Source organism: Syngnathus floridae, chromosome 22 (assembly GCF_059516105.1).
Source record: "Syngnathus floridae isolate MCC-2025c chromosome 22, RoL_Sflo_1.0, whole genome shotgun sequence".
NCBI classification, from domain to species: domain Eukaryota; kingdom Metazoa; phylum Chordata; class Actinopteri; order Syngnathiformes; family Syngnathidae; genus Syngnathus; species Syngnathus floridae.
The window spans coordinates 424534-447416 of record NC_142434.1 but is presented as its reverse complement, the minus strand read 5'-3'; the positions used below and the strand labels follow the sequence as shown (position 1 = coordinate 447416).

The 22883-nt window shown below is 53.7% G+C and overlaps 6 protein-coding genes across 14 annotated transcripts; 4 read left to right on the top strand and 2 right to left on the bottom strand.

Moving 5' to 3' along the window:
- Window positions 1-73: 73 nt before the first annotated feature.
- Window positions 74-4090, top strand: LOC148378982 (bile acid-CoA:amino acid N-acyltransferase-like). Its single transcript, XM_088367307.1, has 11 exons — window positions 74-443; window positions 1478-1686; window positions 1771-1870; window positions 1933-2123; window positions 2200-2363; window positions 2426-2545; window positions 2649-2731; window positions 2812-2905; window positions 2998-3078; window positions 3175-3307; window positions 3566-4090. The coding sequence occupies exons 2-11, from the start codon at window positions 1491-1493 to the stop codon at window positions 3688-3690; spliced, it is 1287 nt and encodes a 428-aa protein (XP_088223433.1). The 5' UTR covers window positions 74-443; window positions 1478-1490; the 3' UTR covers window positions 3691-4090.
- Window positions 4091-4957: 867 nt separating this feature from the next.
- LOC148378981 (CD9 antigen-like) lies at window positions 4958-8653 on the top strand. Of its 2 annotated transcripts, none has more exons than XM_088367339.1 (7): window positions 4958-5188; window positions 6847-6949; window positions 7431-7528; window positions 7663-7839; window positions 7914-8003; window positions 8082-8165; window positions 8246-8653. In XM_088367339.1, the coding sequence occupies exons 1-7, from the start codon at window positions 5018-5020 to the stop codon at window positions 8309-8311; spliced, it is 789 nt and encodes a 262-aa protein (XP_088223465.1). In that variant the 5' UTR covers window positions 4958-5017; the 3' UTR covers window positions 8312-8653. The 2 variants fall into 2 exon arrangements, with proteins under 2 accessions (XP_088223465.1, XP_088223466.1); XM_088367340.1 differs by lacking the exon at window positions 4958-5188 and adding an exon at window positions 6038-6224.
- Window positions 8654-8699: 46 nt separating this feature from the next.
- Window positions 8700-11779, bottom strand: cwf19l1 (CWF19 like cell cycle control factor 1). Of its 2 annotated transcripts, none has more exons than XM_088367257.1 (14): window positions 11480-11779; window positions 11257-11341; window positions 11096-11180; window positions 10896-11026; window positions 10640-10816; window positions 10414-10529; window positions 10262-10346; window positions 10007-10156; window positions 9795-9921; window positions 9638-9717; window positions 9358-9567; window positions 9132-9251; window positions 8961-9058; window positions 8700-8893 (listed from the first exon to the last, which is right to left on the bottom strand). In XM_088367257.1, the coding sequence occupies exons 1-14, from the start codon at window positions 11500-11502 to the stop codon at window positions 8749-8751; spliced, it is 1632 nt and encodes a 543-aa protein (XP_088223383.1). In that variant the 5' UTR covers window positions 11503-11779; the 3' UTR covers window positions 8700-8748. The 2 variants fall into 2 exon arrangements, with proteins under 2 accessions (XP_088223383.1, XP_088223382.1); XM_088367256.1 differs by having other exon boundaries at window positions 10640-10854; window positions 10925-11026; window positions 11480-11772.
- Window positions 11780-11949: 170 nt separating this feature from the next.
- dmtf1 (cyclin D binding myb-like transcription factor 1) lies at window positions 11950-16406 on the top strand. Its single transcript, XM_088367201.1, has 17 exons — window positions 11950-12054; window positions 12902-13020; window positions 13088-13171; window positions 13340-13425; window positions 13494-13614; window positions 13672-13748; window positions 13825-13982; window positions 14074-14106; window positions 14198-14307; window positions 14397-14625; window positions 14785-14936; window positions 15071-15235; window positions 15319-15398; window positions 15467-15628; window positions 15686-15880; window positions 16025-16118; window positions 16189-16406. The coding sequence occupies exons 2-17, from the start codon at window positions 12909-12911 to the stop codon at window positions 16221-16223; spliced, it is 1893 nt and encodes a 630-aa protein (XP_088223327.1). The 5' UTR covers window positions 11950-12054; window positions 12902-12908; the 3' UTR covers window positions 16224-16406.
- tmem243b (transmembrane protein 243, mitochondrial b) lies at window positions 16350-19294 on the bottom strand. Of its 3 annotated transcripts, none has more exons than XM_088367360.1 (5): window positions 19128-19294; window positions 17800-18003; window positions 17599-17649; window positions 17393-17497; window positions 16350-17301 (listed from the first exon to the last, which is right to left on the bottom strand). In XM_088367360.1, exons 2-5 carry the CDS (start codon window positions 17875-17877, stop codon window positions 17182-17184), a joined length of 354 nt encoding a protein of 117 aa, XP_088223486.1. In that variant the 5' UTR covers window positions 17878-18003; window positions 19128-19294; the 3' UTR covers window positions 16350-17181. The 3 variants fall into 3 exon arrangements, with proteins under 3 accessions (XP_088223486.1, XP_088223487.1, XP_088223488.1); XM_088367361.1 differs by lacking the exon at window positions 19128-19294 and adding an exon at window positions 18458-19112; XM_088367362.1 differs by lacking the exon at window positions 19128-19294 and adding an exon at window positions 18082-18417.
- LOC148378977 (uncharacterized) lies at window positions 17543-22840 on the top strand. Of its 5 annotated transcripts, XM_088367330.1 has the most exons (10): window positions 17543-20041; window positions 20361-20475; window positions 20608-20784; window positions 20853-20927; window positions 21055-21330; window positions 21412-21538; window positions 21628-21745; window positions 21810-21944; window positions 22206-22317; window positions 22511-22840. In XM_088367330.1, exons 2-9 carry the CDS (start codon window positions 20424-20426, stop codon window positions 22302-22304), a joined length of 1059 nt encoding a protein of 352 aa, XP_088223456.1. In that variant the 5' UTR covers window positions 17543-20041; window positions 20361-20423; the 3' UTR covers window positions 22305-22317; window positions 22511-22840. The 5 variants fall into 5 exon arrangements, with proteins under 5 accessions (XP_088223456.1, XP_088223461.1, XP_088223457.1 ...); XM_088367335.1 differs by lacking the exon at window positions 22511-22840 and having other exon boundaries at window positions 22050-22504; XM_088367331.1 differs by lacking the exon at window positions 22511-22840 and having other exon boundaries at window positions 20268-20475; window positions 22206-22504.
- The last annotated feature ends 43 nt before the right edge of the window (window positions 22841-22883 follow it).

The window sequence follows — 22883 nt, the reverse complement described above, 5'->3', positions numbered from 1 at the left end:
TGCCTTGTAGTGAATTACTAAAACAATAATTACCCTTTGCGACTGAATGTCACTAGTCATACTTAATTGGTAACTGATTTGACTTGCCTATGCCTACTCATTGACTGTACTTTGGATGGCATGTCGACGCACTTTGACGAAGAACAGGCCGTCCGGCCGGCCGTCCGTCCACAGTCGAACTAGTTGACGTCTGACGTTTGAGCAACATGCATGCCCTCCCTCCCTCTGGTGGCTCCAATCTCCCGATACTGTCGTATTTCTTGCCTCAGGAGTGAACTTTGAACCTCTCGATTGTGCTCGAAGTGATATAAGATGTGAGTGAAAGTCAAAAGTGTGGCGACAAACCTGAAGGAGTCTTGGAGCTCGCGCCAAAGGGGAGGCAGGAAAGCAGGCGCACAAACGAGAGCGCCGTCAACAATCTCCTCAACCGGCAAGTCTAACTGGTAAGTGTGACCAGTTGAATCCGTTTTCAAGAACAACCTAGGGCATTTTGTAAAGACCACCACCTCTCCCACCCTTTTTGGGACTGGTCTTACTTTTCTAGTGCGCTTATTATTGCACGGGGCTCTGGAGACAAGCAGGCGCCTCATCTTTCCTCATTGACGCCCTGTACTTTTTTGTACATTTGTGTTTGAGTCATTCATGTATTTTTTGTTCTAGTTGCACGTTGAGATCATTTGTTGTTCAAGGGTATTATGCGTGTTCCTTAGTTAGATAGTCGTTGTTCACGTGACCTCAGTGAACTCAGCGCCAACTCCGTGACGTCATCACTACGCGTCACTCCCCGCGTCTCGTTTTGATGAGCACTTCCTAACAACTTTAGGTAAAAATCTGGAAATGGTTATTTTTGATAACTGCAGCGAGATGATGACGCGAGTATTTGAAGCAACTGGTAATAACTTGTAGCCAAAATGCTGTCCTTAGAGCAACTGTATAAACGCGATCTTTACGGCCATTAGTGAGAGAAAATGCGAAATTAACTAGAATGTAAGTGAGTTCTAGTGTAAAGAGGGAATATTGCAACCAAGTGTGTGTGACTGTTAGACATGCTATGTTTTGTTTTGTTTTGTTTTGTTTTGGATAGGAAAAGTAGGCTTTGACCTGTTCTTCTGGAGGGAAGACCAAACAAACCGACGCTAGCATCTGTACGTGAAGGCAACACTAAGAAAACGTTACAGTTCAATGTATACGATTTCAAAATACAATGTGACTGTGACACGAGTCTAGAATGTTTACAATATGACACTTAAAGGTCGTTAAACAGTTGTGAAGAACGACCTCGAGGGATCTTGAGGTCAACTTTGTGGTTGCATCAGCACGATGCGGGATTCCTACCAAAGTCTGGCAACGTGTAACTTTGATTTGATACATTTCCAATTTTGCAAAGGTATCTACAAAAAGTTCACATCAGACTTTTTTCCCCACTATGTTTCTTTATTGTTATCCTGAAAAGCACTGAACGCTTCTCCCTTTGCAGACGATTGTCCGCCATGTCCCACGCCACCCCGCCGCCCATTCTGTTGGTGGCGCCCAGGCGGGCCCTAGTGGATGAGGTGATCAGGGTGCGGGTGGACAATCTGCCTCCCGGCGCTCCGGTAACCCTGCGCTGCCTGCACCAGTCGGAAGACAAAGACTACTGGGAGGCTTACGGGCACTACGTGAGCGACGCCACGGGATCCGTGTCTGGTAACCAAAACGTCGCCAAAGGTCCAAATCATATCCCGCTTGGCAACTCTGCAGTCTAACTCGTGCTGACTTTTGTTCCTCCAGTTGCAGACGACGTGAGCTTAGGCGGAACTTACAGAGGAGCAGAAGTTATGGGTCTGCTGTGGAGCATGCGGCCCGTTCCCGGGAGCCGCACGGGCCTCCGGTGAATAAAACATTGGCGGAAACGTGCCACCGTGCGCTTGCTGATATTTTGCTGCCCGCCAGGCTGCGGAAGCGCAACGTGTGCAGCCCCATGGCCTTCACCATCTCCGTGTACGACGGCCACGTGGACCGCGACTTTGGAGTCCGACGCCCCCTGGCCGAGGATCTGACCGAGAGGTGGTACATGGCACCGGGCGTGAGCAGGGTGGAGGTCAAGGAACGGGGCGTACGAGGGACCCTCTTCATCCCGCCAGGTTAGCTCACTTTCATTTGCGGGGACACCGGGACGGGTGGGTGGCGGGAAGCTGAGCGCCGTGCCGCTTGCTTCAGGTCCAGGACCTTTCCCGGGGCTGCTGGACATGTGGGGAGGCGGCGGGGGCCTGCTGGAGTATCGCTCGGCCTTGCTGGCGTCGCACGGCTACGTCTCGTTTGCGCTGGAGTATTTTGCGCCCGGCGAGTTGGCGAGCGCCGATCTGGAGTTCAAATACTTTGAGGTGAGAACGTGCTCTCCCCTTTCCCACCGCACGCTGCACTTGAAATCTTTCTTGTCTGTCAGACGGCCTTTGAGCTGGTTCGGCGCCATCCGGCCGTCATTCCCCGCAAAGTGGGAATTTTTGGCCTTTCCCTGGGCGCCTTGGTGGCCGTCCACATGGCGGCCGAGAGCACCGTCGTCAAGGTGAGTGCAAGCGCCCATTTTGTTGTTGCCCGGCAAGCGGGCGGGCGGTCGGTCGCTCCGTTTTTATTGTCTCCACGTGCTGTCCCGTTTTGACATCTTGCAGCCCGCCTGCTGCGTTTGCATCAGCGGCAGCCATTATTTCCCACGCAAGACGCACCTCAGCAAAGTCCACCAGCCAATAGCTCCGTAGGTTGCCCGTGCCGCCACCGCCGCAGCCGCACGCATCCAAACGCATCTGAACTTTTGATTGGTTACCGTGGCGACAGGGCCTCTCGCAAGGGGCGGATGGATGAGGAGCAGAATCTCATCTGGCGAGACATCTCCCTGCCCATCTCCAGCGACCTGTCCCGCAAAACCGACGCAAGTTCCCCGACCCGCCCAACTTCCTGTCGAAAGATAAGCACCCTCTGCTGGACAACAGATGAAGTAACTTTTGTCATTCTGTTTGTCAGGTGAGGAGAATAAACTGTCCCGTCTTGCTGGTCATCGGCCTGGACGACCAGAATCATCCGGCTGCAGAGTATGCAGAGGATGTGAGTGCACGCACAAACACGCACACGCACAAACACACACACACACACGCACGCACGCACCTTTCAAGGCATCATGACCTTTGGCGCACACGTCAGATGGCGCAGATGATGCGCTCGGTCGGGAAGGAGCACCTGCTGACCCGTCTGGAGTACCCCGACACGGGACACCTGATCGAGCCACCCTACTCGCCTCACTTCCGAGCCACCAACTTCATGTGGAGGGGCAAAGGTGGGTAGGCGGGACCGACCGGGCTCTTCCGGATCCTCCCATTTGTCGCGATGCCGAGCCGTAGTGGGCAGTCGACAAAAGTGTTTTTCGACCAAGGGGCATTCCTCTGACAAAGTAATTGACTTCAAAAGTTCAAGGGCTGCGCAAACCGGTGCGCCCGCACTGGAAGACAAAATACTTGCGGACCGTGTTTCAAAATGAAGCCGTTGCAATGTTACGCGCTGCGCTTAAATATTAAACAATCAACTGCCCGTGCAGTCACCCTGCTGTGGGGCGGCCGGAGCAAAGCCCACTCGGACGCCCAGGAGGACTCGTGGAACAAGATGTTGGCCTTTCTGCGGCGACATCTCTACTCGCCGCAGGTTCCCGAAGCCAGGATGTGAATGGCCACAAGGGGGCGCCTATTCCTCGCCAACACTAAAATATCAGACGCCCTCAGCGGAAAGGTCATTTTGTTTCACCGCAACTTTTAAGCATTAAACGGTTCAGAATTGCCACACTGGCGGCAAAGCCCACCTTTTATTTCAAGTCAAGCGCCACGACTCACTTGAACCGTGTTGCCTGACAACAAAATACCATATGAATGCTGCCAAAGAATTACTTTGAAAGCTTTTAACGCAAAACAAGAAGTTGCAAAACGCACAAATGTGGCCTTTCGGCATCCCCTTCATTCTCGGAGACGCTCGCATTCAAATGGAGACAAGTCCTTCTCCCGTCAGTGTTGCACTTGCAAGTTGCTGTGGCAGAATAAACACACTTCCCTTTTTGGGGTTTGCCCGCATACATTGTTGCTGTGATCCAATTTTTAGATGAGCTCCGCCTTCCTTTTTTTTTGCCACAAAAAGTATTTCTGGTACGGACAACATTTGCTGGTGTGCACAATATCAAAAGTGGCAATATTATCAGACAAACTAATGTGCTTCACTTCTGCTCAAATCGTTGTTTCTTTTAATACTGATTTAATTGTTGCAGTTTGAGGAGTCACCGCTAGAGGGAGACTGTAAGTGACGTGCTCGACTTTCTAATAATGTTTCTGTTGAGCAATAACACAGGGACGTTGTTGTGTTGCTCTTGCACATTTGCCTCGTCCACATGAACGCAGAAACGCGCCGAAAATGTCCTCTCGCCGCCCCCGCCGGAGAGTGAGAAGAGCTGTGAAGGGAAGCATTGTGAGCATATGAAGGCTGACTTGTTTTGGGCAGAAGAGGGAAAAAAAAAAAAAAAAAAAGGAAACGCGCAGTCGCACACTCGCACAACATGAAGGTTGTTTGTCCACGGGGACACCCGCTCTTTTGTGCGACCGTCCACACGCACACAAAATCTTTCAGGTGTTCCAAGAACAACACAATGACTCGAACCATTCAAGTGCAATGTGGCTGACTTATTCGCACATGGTTCGATGACAAATTGCCCATCACTATTTGTCTATGAGAATGGCTTCAAAAATAAATCACCACAAAGCTGCATGACTTCCTAGCAAAATCCTATTTTTTATTTTTGCACGAGATGCGGTGCTATTTGTATATTTGTGGATAATTATTCACCGGTAATAGTCAATTGGACTTTCTATTGTCTCCTTGGGCAGGTTTATTTGTTGGTATTTGTTTGTGTTCGGCTTTTTCGGGCTGCAACGCCCCTGCTGCGGTTGAGCGCTTCCGAAGAGAGCCGAAGAAAGCCGAGCGTCTCCGAGCCCGAGGCACGCCCAGCGAGATGCTGTCAGCGGTCGTCAGTCTGTGCGTCCGTCCGTCCGTCCGTCCGTCAATCCGTCCTTCACTTTGTCAGCTGAGCAGGAGCAAGAAGGAGCAAATTAAGATGACGGCTCTGAGCAGTTGGGAGCTTTGCGTCAAGTACGCCCTCTTCGTCTTCAACTTTATCTTCTGGGTGAGTGGAAACTTTTGCTTTCATCGTTCAGCTCAAAAGTTGACAATTCAAAGGCATCAATCAAATATCATGGCTCAATGACTCAATATCGTGCATGTGCAATCTTGTACTTATTTGGCATAAGTTGTATTTGGAGTGCCAAAGATTGCCTTTTTAATTTTCATTGACGCTCTTAAAAGATGTTCCGCAACTTATTTTTGTCGTAAACAGTCAGTCAGTCCGACGTCGGCACATCAGCTCTCGGATGATTAGCGTGTAATTGCAATTCATGTCCACGGAAGGGCGCCATTGCTATTCGGCTGTCATCAAGTTGTAGTTATTGAGTGGGCGTCGCTGCGTTCTGCTTTGGGATGAGCAAAAGTCAAGACAGAATCATCCAACGTTACTTGCTCACACTTTGTTACATTTTAACATTTGTTAGTTTGACCAAGTTTTTACCTTCGTTTTTCCATGTTGCTTTCCGACACGTAAAGCAACGAAACAACTGCTACAAATTGTTATCAGTTGACTGGCCGGTTGTTTGGCAACAGCAGCGCATTTGTGTGGCTGTTCGTGCTCAAGTGAAAAGCCGTGAGCCCAAGGACAGACGTGGGAGGACTCCTTTTTTGTTTTATGTGGGGACATTTTGGGGGGGGGAACAAAGCTGCTATTGTCACTGAGACAGAAAACCGCGAAAAGTCCCCGCACGCACGTACGCACGCCCTCCCTCCCTCCCTCCGTCATCTAAATGTGGCGCAATGTAAATCATATCCAAATATTTACGCTCGCGCAGGAAGGGTGCTGATTGGCGTCACCTGGCGCCCCAGGGCAAACCCCGCCCACCCTCTCAGCTCCCAGGTGAGCAAGAGCAGGGCGCGGCTCTCATAGAAACTCAAGTCCTCCTCCTCCTCCTCCTCCTCCTCCTCTCGGTCCCCTCAGAAGTGTTTGAGTGTTTCCACTTTTGGATTAGTTTGCCGCCTCGAACGTGACCAAAGTCATCATGGGCTTTCTGCAGTGCATCAAGTACCTGGTGTTTATCTTCAACTTCCTCTTTTGGGTACGTCAACTTTTGGGAAATGAGCCGAATGCTTGTGCGTCACAGTCAGACGGCTGTGTGTGTGTGCGCGCGTGCGTGCGTGCGTGTTTGTACGGCGGCATGTCAGGAACGGCAGTGCGCGGCCTCCTCACATTCCGCTTGCGCTTTTGCCGTGACCACGGGCCTCACCTTTCGTCTGTTGCCTTAAAATGGCGGCTCTTGGCTTCAGAACGAGGACACGCTCGTCCACTAAATGACGCAAGCTCCTTAGCTAACCTCGCTTGCGTCTGTCGTAAATTGAAGCAAGCAAGCCCATGACTTGGCTACTTTGACCTCTAAGTTGAATGGAACAGTCCGCACGTCTCAAATCTTTTCCAATTTCCTTTGGCCGTGCGTGGAATAACGGCTCCGAGACGCAATTAGGGTGTCGTCCTCGTGACTCCTATCCCTCAAGGCCCGTCGTCATCGCGGAGGAGACGTCGACCGTGCGTTTTGGTTTCTGGGGAGGGAGACGTTGACTCGTTGTGATGACAAAGGGCATAACAAGAGGCCACATGAAAAATGACAATCTGGCGCTTTTTGCCTCGGTACTTTTGTTGGTCTGTGGCCGCTCGCCCTCATTGGCGTCCTCCTTGTTCCGCAGTTGGCCGGCACGGGCGTGTTGGCGGTGGGACTATGGCTGCGCTTCGACACCAGGACGTCGGGCCTTTTTGAGGGCGAGGACTCGCCCTCCGTCTTCTTCACGGGTAAAAGTTGCCAAGAAGCAGGAAGGCTCCTGCCTCGGAGTCTCAATCGTCCACGTTAAGCATTCATTCACCCGCTTTTATTCGTGTTAAAAAGAAACCAATTGAGCGCGGTCACAGGAGGACAAGATGAGCGTTGACAAGGGAGGAGTTGCGTCGCGCGCACTCATCGCTCCCCGCCTGGCGGCCAAACAGCGGGCTCTTTGTTCCTGGCCAGGAATGCGCCTTTTGTGGAGGCTCCTCCGTGGCGGGAGGGGCGGCGACCGAGGTCACCCTGCTCGGCCCGTCGGCGCTCGTCAACACGCCGCACTAAATTCACCTGCTGGCCGGGCCTTGGCAAAATCCAAAAACAAGTCTTTCGTTCAAGACCTTTTGTTTCTAGTTTTCGCCATGGCACCAAGATGCCACAAGGGGGCGACAAATCATTGAAGCACCTCCACTCATGCCAACATGGTTGACTTGCGTGTGCGGGTTGTGCCGACAGGCGTGTACATCCTGATCGCGGCTGGCGCGCTGATGATGGTGGTCGGCTTCCTGGGATGCTGCGGCGCCATCAAGGAGTCTCCATGCATGCTGGGATTGGTGAGTTTTTCTTTTGCTGTCTAGTCAAAATGTAGTGGCTACTACCAAGTATGTGGGGGGGGAAACCCCCAAACTTTTTACCTGGCGCTGCTTTAATGTCCTGCAAAATTGTTCCTTTTTTTGGGGTGGGGCAGTTCTTTATGTTCCTGCTGCTGATTTTTGCGGCGGAGGTGGCGGCAGGCATCTGGGGCCTGTCCAACACGGGGCGGGTGGTGGAGGAGGTGACCGAGTTCTACAAGCAGACCTACAACAATTACAAGGACACCCGGCAGGAGGCGCTCAAGGAGACGCTGCGCCTCATCCACTTTGGGGTAAGAAGATCAAGGCGTGGCCCTCCAGGAACCTGGACTTGCCGTTTTTAACGGCGGCTGTTTGCCGTCCTCAGCTGAACTGCTGCGGGCCCACCGGCACGGTCATCGACGCCGCCAAGGACATCTGCCCCAAGAAGGAGGGGCTGGAGGTGCTCATCACCACGGTAACCGCAACCCTGCCGTATTAACGCCACTGCTTGACTGACTGACTGAGGTTTTTTTTTCAAATGTGCACTTGTCAGAGCTGCCCGGCCGCCATCGAGGAGGTCTTCAACAACAAGTTGCACATCATAGGCGGCGTGGGCATTGGCATCGGCGTCATCATGGTGAGAAGACGCGGGCACATCCTCGCACGCACAAACGCAGGCATGGGCTCGGCCCGCTCACCTGGGCCCTTTGTTTTCAGATCTTTGGCATGATCTTCAGCATGATGCTCTGCTGTGCCATCAAGAGATCCAGAGACTTTGTTTAGCCCCGCCCTCTCATGCCCCCCTTTTCTCCTCCAGTTTAGTAACCAAGGCTATTTTTAACTCGCCGCTCGGGGACGCACGCAGGACGGCCATCTCGGACGCGTGAACGCGCGGCGACCCGAGCGGGTGAACGTTCAAGTCACACTTTTCGACTTCCGCGTTGCGCCCAGCGCCCAAAAAAACCTTTTCCGTTTGCTCGCTTTCCTGACGGGCGTTTACGGTCAAACATGCTAACATTTAGCCTGTTTACATTTTATTGTGACTAACTTTTTACGTTAATGTTAACTTTTTGTGTTGAACATCATACATTCAATAAAAGAAGTGAGGAAAAAAAAAAAAAAAAAGAGAGGTCATGGAGCAGGTTGTTGTTAGCACAAAACCAAACTCAAGTATTGAAAATCTGACTTTATTTACACTTTTTGGAAAAAGAAAAAAACCGTTAATCTTCCCAGGCGAAGTCGAACGGTTGGAAGGCGTCTCTGAGCTGCGCGCACGCCGCCTCCTCCTCGGCTCGGCTCTGTTTGCACTCCTTCCAGTCGGCTCGCGTGGGAATGTTGAGCAGCGCCTCGCTGGCCAGAACCTCCCTGCAGACAAAGCGGGTCAAGCGGACGTGGTGCAGAAAGCGAGCTGCCACGAGGTGGCGCTCCTCACCTTCCGAACTGCAGCGGGAAATTCCTCCGGATACGGTAGAAGAGCTTATCCCCAGCGTCAAGCTCCACGTAGAAGTATGGCGTGCCGGGCGGGGCAATCTGCGTGCACGGGTGGGCGTGGCTTTGAGTCAGCGGAGAGGAGGGGAGGGGAGGAGATGACGGTGCAGATTACCTGCTTGAGATCGCTGTGTTGCGGAATTTCCATCAGCTCCATCTGCTGCTCCTGAGCCTGCAGCACAAAAGCCTCCTTGATGTCGTCGGTGGTGCAGCGCTCCAGCGGCACCGGCACCACCTGAGCCCACCAAACCAGATCAAACGTTGAGCCAGTGGCCGAGCCAACGTGGTGGAAAGGAGTGGCTCCTCTCCTCTCCTCTCCTCTCCTCTCCTCTCTGCACTACCTGAAGCTGCAGGTGCTGGCTCCTGTAGTTCCTCTCAAAGAGGACACAGCGCTGGCCGCGGCTCTTATAGAAGCTCCTGAGCGCCTCCTTGTACTTGTCCATCTCCTGCAGCACCTCGGAGGCCAGCGCCACTGTGGACTGGTAGTGTCCGATGGGCAGGATGAGCACGTGCCCCGTGTTCAGCCCGCCTTTGGCCAGCGCCAGGTAGCACTGCGGCATCAAGTGGCGTTAAGACACCGGGTCGGCCGCGAGATCCCCCCGCCCCCCACGGGGGACTCACGTGTGTCCCGATGCTGACCACCAGATGTTTCTCCACTTGAGGACTCGCCAGGCAGAACCAGCACTCGCCGGGGGGGAGAGCTGCACAAAAGCGTTAGGTCCACTTGATGCCCGCTGTCTACTTTTTGGGGCGAGTTGAATGATCCGCTGTGACCTACGCTGCTTGCGAGGTTGCTTGCGTGCCGACCAGTCGCCCTCTAGCGGCCTCTTCCTGCCACCACGCCCGCGAGCGGCACCGCCCCCGGCACCCCCGCTGAGGTCAAAGAAGAACTGAGCGCTCGGCGCCTGGACGGCAGACAAGCGGACAAGTCCCGTTGACGCGGCCCGGCTCGACCTGCCGGCAGGCAGCGTGAGGCGGTGGCGCTCGCACCTCCTCCTCTGTGATGCCCAAGCTGCTCTTCAGCGTCTCCTTGTCTTTGGTGACCCGCCTGTACGGGTTCTCTGTCACGTCCGGCGGCTGCTTGACCAGCTCTGACGGAGCCATCGCCTTCATGGGGATGATGTTGAAGGCGTACAGGTACTGTGCCGACACAGCCATTTTGGACACATTTCAACATTAGCTGAAGACATTCAGAGAATGACAGCAAATTCAAATGAGCTTAGCCCGGCTGAAGCATCCTCACACCTTCTTCTTGGCAATGTTGTTGACTGTCGCCAAGGCGATGAAGCGAGTGACGTGCTGAGCGGTTTCCTGCAGGACCACGTGATTCCTGACGAGGGGGTCAAAATGAAGATCATCAGCAAGAGGAACCACCACGTTTTTGATCTCGACCTCACCTGTATGGTAACCTTTCATAGTGAGCGCCCTCTAGTGCCGCAAAATGGTATCTCGGCTTCAGTTTGTCAGCCAGGTGTGCGATGGAGTTGCTTCCGCAGGATTTTGTGTTGACTTCCTGTTTCATGAGCAGGTGGAAAAAGTCAAAGGAAATGTGAGGGTATTATTATTATTATTTTTTAATAAGCGACCCTAAAGAGGAAAATGAATGTGCTTGTGACCGATTACCGGGTTGTTTGCATAGTGCCACACCCCCCTGGGCCACTGCGAGGTCAGCAGGATGTCGACGCCTCGGAAATGGCCGCTGGCAGACAGCGGGTCCAGCAGGGCCGTCAGATCTTTTGGAGTGAAGCAGTGATCTGGCGCCGGTTCCTGCGGAGCCTCGCGCCCGCTGACGTAGGCGATCTGCAGGCCCGACACCCCAGTGAACACTCCCCGGCGACCTGGAGCACAGGCTTGTGTTTGTCGGAGCCCAGACCCAAACCTGGAGTACAGCAGGACATGATTTCTGACCCAAATATGTAATGTTGTCAGCCAGCTCGCAACCGTCTGCACTGGGGAACTTCTTGGCCGTTTCCTGGCTTCCTGCTCCCAGGATGTACGTGTGGATGGGAGCTGAGGGAGCACAAGGGCAACGGTTGACCTTAGATACATTCACGACAAGTGCAAGTGTGCTGCTTGTACCTTTCTTTGCTCCAGTTTGGTACTGCTGCCACTCTTCCTCGGCTTCCGGGGTCGATGCAAAGAATTCCCCAACGCACAGAAGTAACTGCAACAAAACAAGCGCGCACTTACAATGCTGTGTTGAGATGTGGACTGTGTGGTGTGGCGCGCCTCCAGCTCACGTCAAACTGTCCAGTCTTCTTCTGGATGCTTTGCACTCTGCTGAAGAGAGCTCCGAGCTTGCCTTCGACGTCCCCGCACACTAAGCTGCAAAACAAAAACAGCTTGAAGAGTCTGCCTACAAGAGCGTACTGTAGGCCAACGGCCGATCGTTCGATAAATAACATCACAAGTTAAGTGCGAGCTCCTATGATATGGCGTGCATTTGATGGTGCTGTGACTTACATTTTCAACGCTTTTTCTTCCATTTCCTAATCGGTTGGAAGAAAAGTGCACAATTAGATTTCGGTAACTTGAACGTTCCGTACGTCTTTCGGTTCCGCTGCAAACAACGACGGAACCATACAAAAATAAATCAAAATCAGTTGTTAGTAAATCTACCCCGCTAAAATCAAAGACGTACATTAGTTATAAAACAGTACAAACAAATATTGACATTCATTTTTTTTTTTAAATTTCGTATAAATGCGAGAGAAACTCTTGTTTGCAGGGGAGTACATTTTCGTGAGGACTACTTGGTTGCCATGTCTCACGAATACGCTCAAAAATACCGTCTTTCGTAAGTGAACAGTTTAAGCGTATCTTGTATTAGGATAGGTATTCACTGTCATTAAAACACCCCTGTAATCATTTCATCGTATTTGTAGTAATTAACAGTAATTGGTCATTTGTGGGGTTCGCTATAAATAGACGGGTATCCGAGCTATATGGCAACCCGTTGGCCCCCCATCTTGACGTCGTGCATCCTGGCACTTATCTTCATCCTGGTAACTAGCAAGTTCCCGGACCAAAAACAGGAAGTAAGTAGCTCATTCGAAAGGCAAAAATGACTTTCTCGTCCCCGCGCGAAAGCAGGAGTAGCCTCGGAGGAGTTCCACGCTACACAAAAAGAAACACAACCTGGAAAATAGATAGCTCGGTTCATGCGAGACGCCATGAACGGCTCCCTGTTCGATAAAATGGCGCTGTAGCTTTTTCCTCTTTTGGTGTACCGGGCGAGCCTATTGGATGCTAACGATTTTTATCGGAAATGTGTGTTTAGTTTTGTCTTTTTGTTTTTTTGTTTTTTGTTACTTTGAAGACGACAGCTCCACCAGTACCTGCCTTTTAGCGTCAGCAACAATTTTGCGTACTGTGCATTTGTCGCAAGTTCTGAGCAGTCGTTGTGTGTGTCTCATGCTAAACACAAAAGACAACATGATAAAGTCAGACGTGTGCACATATGCAGTACACAAAGTGATGAATAAAAACCATTGGCCACTTTGCGGCTTGTAAAAGAGTCATTTCCATTAGTTTGGCGTCGTTTTCCCCCAACTAAAGTTAGTTTCAGGCGTAAACAGCAGAGGGCGCCATTGACCCGCGTACTCGAACCTAGTAAAAAGGACTCCACTCACGCTTTAAACACAATGAACTCCTCCAAAATCACTCAAACTTTCTGAAAGACGCAAGAGTTGTTCTTGATATATTTCAATAAAAATGAGACAATCACACCTGCTTTGCTTTTTGTTTTTATTGAATTAGGACAAAGCGGTTCAATCAATGGATCAATATTGAAACATTTGAACAACTTTTTTAAGGATTTGCAATAAAGTCATTGAAAGGGCTCGTCTCGCACGCGTGTTAATGTGACATTTGGGTCGGTCACAGGCGAGCGATGAGCGCGGCGGCGGAGGAGCAGCACGGCGCCGCGCCGATGGAGACGCTCAAGTCGCTGACGCTGACGCAGGACAGCGACGGCAGCATCATCCTGCACTGCCCCGCCGACGGTACGTCGCCGTCCGCATTCTCATCCTCAGCTTCACGACGCGCGCGTGCGTGGCTTGTCGTGCGCAGATGACGAGGGCGAGCCCCGGGAAAAGAAAGCGCGCGAGTCGGCCGAAGACTCGGACGCGTCCTTCTCGCTCATCGCCGTGCCGGGTGAGTGAGGCGCTCGGCCCAAGCCAGTGAGGATGTCGCACGTGTGCTGCAGACAGGCATTATTTTCATCATTGTTCAATCCGCTGATCATTTTTTATGCAATGAAACGGATAGAAAATGTTCTTTACCTGCTAATGTGACTGACGCGATGCCTTTGTCTCACTTCAGTGGCTGACAGCCGCAAGAGCTTCGAGGTCACCGTGACGGCGGCGGCGAATGACACTGGCGCTCGAGAGGGTGCGGCTCCCGTTCAGGTCGGTGGAAGGTCGTGCGACTCGCAGACCCGAGGCCGCGACCGACTCACAGCGGTGTTCTCGCGAAGGTCCTGTGCGACAGCGACGATGTTGCCGCCGCCGCGCCGCCCAATGGGAAGGCTGAAGTGTCTGCCGTCAGTCAGGCCTGGTTCACCACCAAAGAGGACAAAGACACGCTCACCAACAAAGGTACTAAATAGCACTTTGACAGGGTGGCAAATCACTACTTTTCGTCATCGCTTCCAGGTCACAAGTGGAAGCAAGGCATGTGGTCCAAAGAGGAGATTGACCTTCTCATCAGCAACATCGAGCAATACGTCAAGGTTGCCTTCTGCGCTCGCTGCGTTTCCGGCGCGTGGCGGCGACACCCCTTCATCTTTGCGTGTGCGCGCGCCTCAGGGCCGAGGCATCGACGACCCGGCCGAGATCATCTTCGACATGTCCAAAGAGGAGCGCAAAGACTTTTACCGCTCGGTGGCGCTGGGCCTCAACAGGCCGCTCTTTGCCGTCTACAGACGAGTCCTGCGCATGTACGACAACCGCAACCACGTCGGCAGGTGAGAGCAGCGCGGCCGTCGTGAGGAAGGCGCGCGCCGACGTCACTCACGCCTCTGCCGTGTCTGTGTGTGTGTGTGTGTGTGTGGTCAGGTACACGCCAGGAGAGATTGAGAAGTTAAAAGGGTGAGTCGTCGTCGTCATCTTCATCCCTGAAAGCTTTTCGCTTGGGTTTTTGGTCGTGCTGAGTGGGATGTTGAACCTGTGAAATGTTCAGGCTGCGGGATCGCCACGGCAACGACTGGGCCACCATCGGCGCGGCGCTGGGCCGCAGCGCCTCGTCCGTCAAGGACCGCTGTCGGCTGCTGAAGGACACCTGCAACACGGGTGCGCCGCCGCCGCCGCAAACTGGGGCCTGGTTCCGGCCTGTCCGCTCGCAGCCTCCACGACTCGGCGCGAGTAAGTTGTTTGCGTAGGCAAGTGGAGCGAGGAGGAGGAGCGCCGCCTGGCTCAGGTGGTGTACGAGATGGCGGCCAGCGCTCCGGGCTCGGCGGTGACGGGGGGCGTGTCCTGGGCCTCGGTGGCCGCCCGGGTGGGCACGCGCTCGGAGAAGCAGTGTCGCTCCAAGTGGCTCAACTACCTCAACTGGAAGCACAGCGGCGGCACCGAATGGACCAAAGACGACGACCTCGGCCTCACGCGCAGGTAAATTTGCACACTAGTTTGGAATGACGCCAAGAGTGGCTTTGCTTCCATTGTGTGGCCACCAGGGGAAGGTATAACACAAGCACAGATACTCATTGAAGCGGTCGTTGACGTGGACCCGACCGAGTGAGTGAGGTGCTGCTTTGTTGCGTGTCGCAGGATTTTGGAGCTGGAGGTGGCGGATGAGAATGAGATCAAGTGGGAGGAGCTGGCGGGCGGCTGGCGCAGCGTGCGTTCGCCCCAGTGGCTGCGCTCCAAGTGGTGGAGCATCAAGAGACAGGTCGCCAACCACAAGGAGATCCCATTTCCGGGTGCGCCACTGTTGCAAGCCTCCTCGAGCCAGAGAGAAACGTCATCCGCTATTTCCAATCCACGACATAGTACTCTTTATCAAAAAGCTTGTCTCGTGAGTTGGGATGACCCCACTCTCTAATCTCATTTGCAGTCTTGTTGAAGGCCCTCCACGAGTTGATGTCGTCCTCGCAGTCGGCGGGTGGATCGAGCTCCGCCGCCCCCTCGCTCCAGGCGCGCCTGGGCCGCTCGGAGGAAAGCGGCGCCATGGCGGCGCTGCAGATTCCCCTGCAGATCCCGCTGCAGATGGCACACTTGGGTGAGACCCGGCACCGCCGCCGCCACCTTTGCAGCCCGCTGGCTGAGCTCCGACCGTTCAGTCGCTTGCCTCGAACTCCTCAGACTCAGCGGTCGGCGGCGGTGGCGAGGGAGAGACCATCACGCTCAACGGCGGGACGCTGCAGGCCTTTGAGATTCTTCCGGTAAGTGAAGGTTCACCTTTTTGGGGTTCTTCTTTTCTGCGCATCTCACAATGTCCGTTGTCCGTCAGTCGTTTCAGCTGCAGCCCACCGGCACGCCGGGCACGTACTTCCTGCAGAGCACCTCCAACCAGGGCCTGCCCCTCAGCCTGGCCAACAACAGCACGCTCACCTTGACCGCCGGCTCCTCCTCCTCGGCGGCGCACGAGCACATCATCCTGCACGGCCTGGCGGTGCGTCCAAACGTGGACCTTGCGCACGGCTCGCGTTGTAAGCACTGGCTTTTGTAGACCGACGGCCTGTGCGCCGGCGACGGCGTCATCATCCAGACGCTGGCGGCGGACGCCGCCGCCTCGGACGAGCTGCTGGTGGAGACGGAGGGACGGCGGCAGGACGAGCATCTCAACGCTTCTGCTCTCCTGGGAAATTTGGAAAAAGCGGCAACCAAGAGGGAGGAGCCAATGACGGACAGCTTCACTGACAAGGTGCCCGACGTGATCTCGCTGTACTACTTACCGATTGAGATTGTGTTTTGGCGCCATCTTGTCATTTTAGAGCGTTTGAAAGAAAAAAAAAAAAAGACAATGCTCAAATTGCTGTCATTGGCCTTATCACGTGTTGTTGATTAGCGACTGACTCCGCCCCCGACCGACGCCGCCGTGTTGGCCCCGGGCGGCGCCGTCCTCATCGTGTCCCCTCCCGACATCAGCGGCACGCTGACAGGTGAGGCCCGTCGCGTGGCGTGGCGTGACGTGGACGGACCTCAATGCCCGTCGCCACCTTTTGTCCCCAGATCCCATCTTGGAGAACCAGGACGGATGCGATTAGGACCGTGACGTCGAGCTGGAGCCGCCGGGCTTTTGAGACATGAGCACGCTTTCAAGTTAAGTGCCAATTTTTTATGACTGCATTTCCGGCTCGTGATGAGATGAAGAAGAAACGCAGACTCTCGGCTTCAGGTTACTTGTATTTATTGTGTCAAATATTAAATAAAAACAAAAGAAAAACATGGCTTTGACAATCTTAAAGTCGCGGTGAGCTCGAACTTGTCGCTCGTTTGCCCACGTGGGAACGAGGAAAGCATTAAAAGTGTCACGTGTACGAAAATCCTTTGTGGTGTTTTGGTGGGAGCGGGCGACGCAGAGCAGGGAGCGTTTGCTCCTTTGCGCTCGGAAGTGCCGAGGTCGGCGTCTCGTCTTCCTTCTTGCGAGCAATTCGTGCAAACGCGTCGGCCTGCTACGCGACGTGCGGAAAACTTGACGTTTGGCGTACCAAAAAACCCCCAAAAAGTTGCATCATGGCTGGTGCCCATTGGCCGCGTGCTTCGCTTTGAAAATTGATCGGGAGCCATCGCAAAGTCTGCGCACTCGTCGATGCTTTGTCCTCAACACGACTAGTTTGCGGCCTCTCTGCGTACTGATAGTGAGGCAAAACTAGAAATTGGCATTTTGGCGCAACTTGAGAGGTCGGCAGTCACGGTACCAGTGTGCTATTTGATGGCAAGCAAAAAATGCTGAGCCAGCTTTGTTGCCACGGTTACAATAATCCGTGAAAAAGAAAAAAGAAAGCCATGGCGTTAAAGGGCTGACTGAGCGGAATGTTGTGCACACGTGTGCGAGACCTTCATAAAACACAAAGTGACGTGACCACGACGTTTTGAGTGTAGCTTTCCTTGCGTGTTGTGCGCCGTGTAAACGTGTCCATTCTCCACCATCGGGGGGGAGGAGGGAGAGGGGGCCCGTTCCGTTGCGTCCCGTCCCGTCCCGTCCCATCCAGCTGACGGCTCTCACCTCACGTCGTGGAAGTAGAGGTTGGCACAAAGACACAGCAACACGATGGACGCCAGCTTGTAGTAGATCAGGTTGCGGAATTTGGGCTCCAGGTCGCCTTGGCGGTACCAAAAGATCTGAGAGGGAAACATCAAATGTGAGCACTTGTTTTCTTTTTGCTTGCTCGTTTCTTTGAATCACAATCACGAGTTGTTGTTTTGTTTGTACCAGCAAAATGGTGGATCCGCAGGCAAGCAGGATGCAAACGGCAAAGAAAACGTTGAGCGGCCGCGGAGGCAACGACGGGAAAACAAAAGAGCTGACGACGGTCACCTGCAAGGAAGGTAAAGACGTCAGCCCGCCGCCATTTCTCCCGACACGCTTTCGAGTACAATGCGAGGCGAGGCGAGGCGAGGTGGACGGGACGCACGTACCAGCACAACCAGGGACGTAAATCCTCCCACCGCCAAGTTGATGATGCGATCCTGGGACACAAAAACACTCAATACGTCGTTTCGGCACGCTTGCTTTAAAGACACCGGATGCTCAGGGACGCTCCGCCCCCATCCTTGCATGCTCAGGGACGCTCCGCCCCCATCCTTGCAAAGGGGCTCATGACATGAGCATCATCCTACCCGTGCTGACGTCTCCCCAAACAGAGGTCTGTTGTCCAGGCCGCTGGTGCCGTACGTCCTGCCGCTAAACTCGTCCATGGCTCGCTCAGCGGCGCCACCAGCTGGACACACCGGGCCAGTGCCGCATGCTCACCCCGGCGACCTAGCGTCCCGCCGTGTGGAGAGGCCGGCGGGACTTTTGGGAGGGCTTCGTGGCACCTTTTCCTGTCAAACGCAGAGCAAACCTTTCTTTCGTTTTCATCTCGTCAAACGCTCAACTCCGAAAGTCGTCGCAGCGCTAACCTTCTTCTTTCTCATTCCAAGATCAAACAAATCTTTTGTACGGCCGTTAACAATTTTGTGGGGAAACGTGATTGAGCGAGCGCTCGACTTCCCCTTTTTGTCATGTGCCGAAGCCGCGGAAAGCGGATGTTGAAAGTGCACCGAATCTGGAGTGCGAACGGCGCAAACGCTCGTCGCTGCCGGTCACAAGTTTGCAGGAATGGTATCGAAAGGGCGCCAAAACAAGAGCGCCGTTATGAAAAGAACAGCTTAAGGGGCCGTAAGCCGCAAAGCGCATTCCTGCTCCGACTTGTGATGCTCAGAAACGGCGAGTCTGGGGTCACTCAGCTGCCTTCACAAAGGCAAACAAGCATCACAAGCATGAGAACAACCATACCGATGCATATTGCAAACAATCGCCACTGGCCCATTTCCATGGAAAAGTCCGCCGTGGGCGTACGTCGATCAATAGCCTTCGTCGCCGATCGCCCGCGGCTCGTACTTTGCGACCGTTGTTGTTGCAGTGCAGCAGAGAATGAACGTCATCTTGTGATTGGCTGGTGACCACTCCGTTGTTTTGACTATCCTGCACGTGCAGTCTCGGATCGGCGACCAGTCCAGTTTGTCTCCAAGTGGCCTGACATTGACTGACGGACGACCGGTCCAGGTTGTGACCCACGCAGACGGCACTGGACTGTCAGCCAGCCAATCAGACTCCTACAGTTGGGGGTGGGGGGCGCCTGCGTGCTATGGTTTGCGGCCATCTAACCTTTGACTTGATGGGGCGATCGGTGTCAGCGAAGCGGAAGCGGGCGCCCGAAACGATGCCAAGTAATCACACCGCAAGTGTAAAACAACAACAACAAAAATCAACCAACAGCTGTTATCTTCCCGTGCTAACGTGAGCTTTAGCAGGTTAATTCCGGCGCACGTTCACTTGCTATCGCGGCTAAGCTAACTCCGCTAACAATTGCCGGCCGGTCATCGCGTGTGCTCCGAAATCGTCTTCTTTTTGCTCGAAAAAGCCCAAGCGTGTCACACGCTGGCGGACCGATGAGAAGACTTGCCTTGCCAGCTGAGCGTCACCTCGGATAGGAGTGAAACTTTACACACACACACACGCACACACACTCTCGGTCGCTCGCCCGCTCTCTGACACACACACACACACGTACACCAACACGCACAGACGGACGGGATCGATGAGGAATTAAAGGGCGCGGGCTGGAGTAAAACACGTTAAAGGGGAGTGGCCGCGCGAGTCAGCCGAGCTGCCCTCCAGGACACGCTAAAACTAACACATTATCTTCCCAATGAGTAGCAGTACTCATTATCACAAATACTTTTTTTTGCCCTCGTTTGAGAACATTTCAGCATCTACTTGACCAGAATGATTGCTAGCAAAAATTGTCAAACATAAGCATTGCTTTACTTTAATTCGAGCATCGTTTGATTTTTGTGCTGAAGGATCGCATCGTCGACCGATTTGTAGTAAGCATTTACGCCACAAGGCGGAGGTAGTGACAAGGGAGTGAGAAAAGTCTGAGAATAATCATGCTGGCGGGACGTATAGCGTTGACATGAACTTAAAACAAATTGAATGTCGCTATGGACAATTTTTTTTGTTTTGTTTGTTTCTATTAATTGAGTGTAATGCACCAAAAATGTACGCTGCGAATGTAATTCGTTTGTTCCCAGGTGACGTGTTCGCCTACGTAGTAAATATGCGACAGCGATGACGCGCCGGAGTAGAGCTCCGTGACCTAGAAACAATGAGTCATTCGCATATTTTTATACAGTATGACGGGAGTGCAAAAGTAGTTCAATCTTTAGCTTTGATCATATTACTCTGGTTGATTCGTCGGCAAAGAGTTAATGATGACGTCAGGGAGGTCGATGGTGTGACGTCTCGTCGGCGTCACTTCGATGATGATGATGATGATGACGATGATGAAGAGGAGCTGCAGCACCGAGACAGCAGGTAAAATCATTCCTCGTCACGTCATGCTAACATCATATTCCCATCATATGCTAATAGATTACGAGCATGTTAAAGGTCGTTCACATCTCCATGGCAACCAGCACATCAACAGTGCACGTCGGAGAACAACTCGCTGACGTCACTGCTGATGTGAACTTGAGCACACGAGTACATTTTCTGTAGTCGTTGTCCTCATTCGGGTCTATACCTGTTGACTATGCGTCAGAATGAAAGGCAGGCTATACCCGGCCAATGTCAAATCACGCAATGGCCGTCAGCATTCATCACTGCAAATAAACACGTGCTTGATGACGGCTAGGCCGATGATGCGGAGGAAGTCTTCAGGATAGCAACCTGTCCGTGGCTTGAGGACCCTTCAAACATGGACGGACTGCGGCTACCCCCCCTCATCGAGGAGGTCCTGGACTCTTGCGGTCAGTGGGAACAAATTGCACAAAAAAACAAATCGGTTGTGTGTGTGTGCGCGCGAGAGATCATTTCAGTCATGTTTATGAGAGCAGTTTGTCCTTTCATTTCCAAATGTCTTTCGACACAACTTTTCCCAGGCCAGCTGAAGGACGACATGTGCGAGAAGACAGAAGATGAGTTTGGCGAGGAGAACGAGGACGATGAAGAGATGGGCGTGGACGAGCTCCGCATTCGGATGGTGGAGCTGTTCGTGGAGCTGGAGGAGACGCGCCAGGACTCACAAAGACACCAGGAGAACTTTCTGGAAATGCGCAGTGAGAGGCTTCAATGGCCGGTTGGCATTCCGATTTCTTCCTGATGTTCTTCTCGATGTTTTTGTCAGCCATGTTGGAGGATGAGCGACTGGCTCGGGCCCACCAGGCGGAAACGTTCAGCAGACAAATGGAAGCTCTCAAAGGTACCAGATTTCGGTTTCTTTGTGTGTCTTTGGCATGTGGAGAAATTGACAATAAAGCTGACTTTTGATATCCAAAAGCACTTTTGTTGGTTTTGACGGCCGTAACCTCGGTCCTGACCGCTCGCAGTGGAGCTGGCGGGCGTCCGGCAGGAGCTTGCGATAGCGCGGCAGGAGAAGCAGAGCGAGCTGGAGGAGGCCCAAGCGGAGCTGTGCCGGGCCGAGGAGGCGGCACTGGCGCTGCAGGAAGCCGGCGAGGAGGCGGCGGCCGAGCGGGAGAACGACATCGCTTGCCTGCAAGAGGAGCTGTGTCGCATCAGGGCCCAGCTGCAGCGCGACGCGGCAGGCCGGCACGAGGCGGAGGTCGCCGCCCTCGGGACGGAGAGCGACGGCGAGGATTGCTCCGGTAACGGACAGCGCTGACCCATCACCAGGAGCCCTGTCGTAGATTATTGGTGTTGATGGCAAGAATGATTGTCACCTGAAGGTGGAGACGCAGCGTGCCTGGAGGAGGAGTTTGCCTCTCTGAGCCGCCAGCGTCTCCTGCTAAGTAACGCCAACCGAGAGCTGAGCTGCAAAGTGAAAGAAGAAGAGCAAGAGCAGCCGGCCTGGGTGTGAGCACCCCGCTGGAAAAGCACGCAGCGCTCGGCAACTGGCAGTCGCAACCAAAGCTCTTTTTTCTCCCTTGTCTTTTTTGTGCCAGGACGCAGGACGACACCCACGTCGGTGTGTGCCGCCCCCCTGTCAGTCTTCCAGACGTCCAAGAAGTTGAGGTGCAGGTGCAGCGAGCCCAGGACGCCGGGCTCCGGGCGCAGAGCGAGGTAGCGTCCGCCATCGCAACGCCGGGCGCTCGCTCGGCTCCTATTTGACGCGCCTTTGCTTCAGTGCGAGCGCGTGAAGCGTTCGCTCGGCTCGCTGCGGCGTCTGCATGACGAGAGCCGGCACCAGTGCGCCGTCCTGGAGGAAGAGCTGCGTCACTGCAAGGCGGAACTGCGGCGGCTGCAGGGCGAGAGGGCGCAGGTGAGGAGGGCTCGCTTGTTCGGGAAGTGACATGCGAACTTGAAATGAACTCATGAAACCCAATTTTTTTTTGAATTCAACAAATGAATTGAACGGAAAAAATAGTCAAAGCCAGAAGGTCGAGCAAAAAACGACCTCCTTCTCCCGTGCGACGTCGCCACCTCCTCACCACCTGTCACCTGACTGGCCCTCGCCTCCCTCCTCTCGACGCGTGTCACACGTGGCCGCTTCCTTGCTTCATTCCTTGTGTGTCGTTCTCAGCGTCGCCGCGCCGAGCCCCCCCTCGCGTCGGCCCCCCTGCTAGGCGTCATTGTCATAGTGGCCTTGATGTGGTGCTGGTGGGAGGAGCTGGCGTCCTAGAAAACGGGAGCAGGTACGGCCTGAGAACTGCTCGTCGGGTTGGTTGGTTGGTTGGTTTGTTTGTTGTATTTAGGATCCCCGTTAGCTCCGGGCGGCAACGCCAGCGCTACTCTTCCTGGGCTCGTACGCGTCACTTCCTGTCGTTGCCCGTAAAAGGCCGTCACCGCTTTCCCCGCCGACGATGTTCTCTCCTTGCTGACTTTCAGGACGATGCGGGAGGTTGGAACCTTGTGCCGCTAGTGGTGGCGGTGGCAGCCATCTTGGTTGCGGTGGTCCCCAGTTTGAATCGAGCTTGACGGGAAGTGACATCACGGCCCAAAAAAAGCCAAACTAGAATTAAGCTGCAGTGACAAGGTAGCCTTAATGTTAATGTCGCATGTTTCTTCACATGGAGGTCCCTCACCATTGTTTACCGCGAGCCCGGTTTTGCTCACTGCCTGCCTGCCTGCCTGCCTGCCTGCCTGACGCAACGTGAAGCTAATAAAAAGCTCCTGCTTCTCTCGTGTAAGAAGCCAATAAATAGTATCCAACACTGATCACACTCATGCGTCCATTTTCTAGTTTCTACCCTTAGTAGGG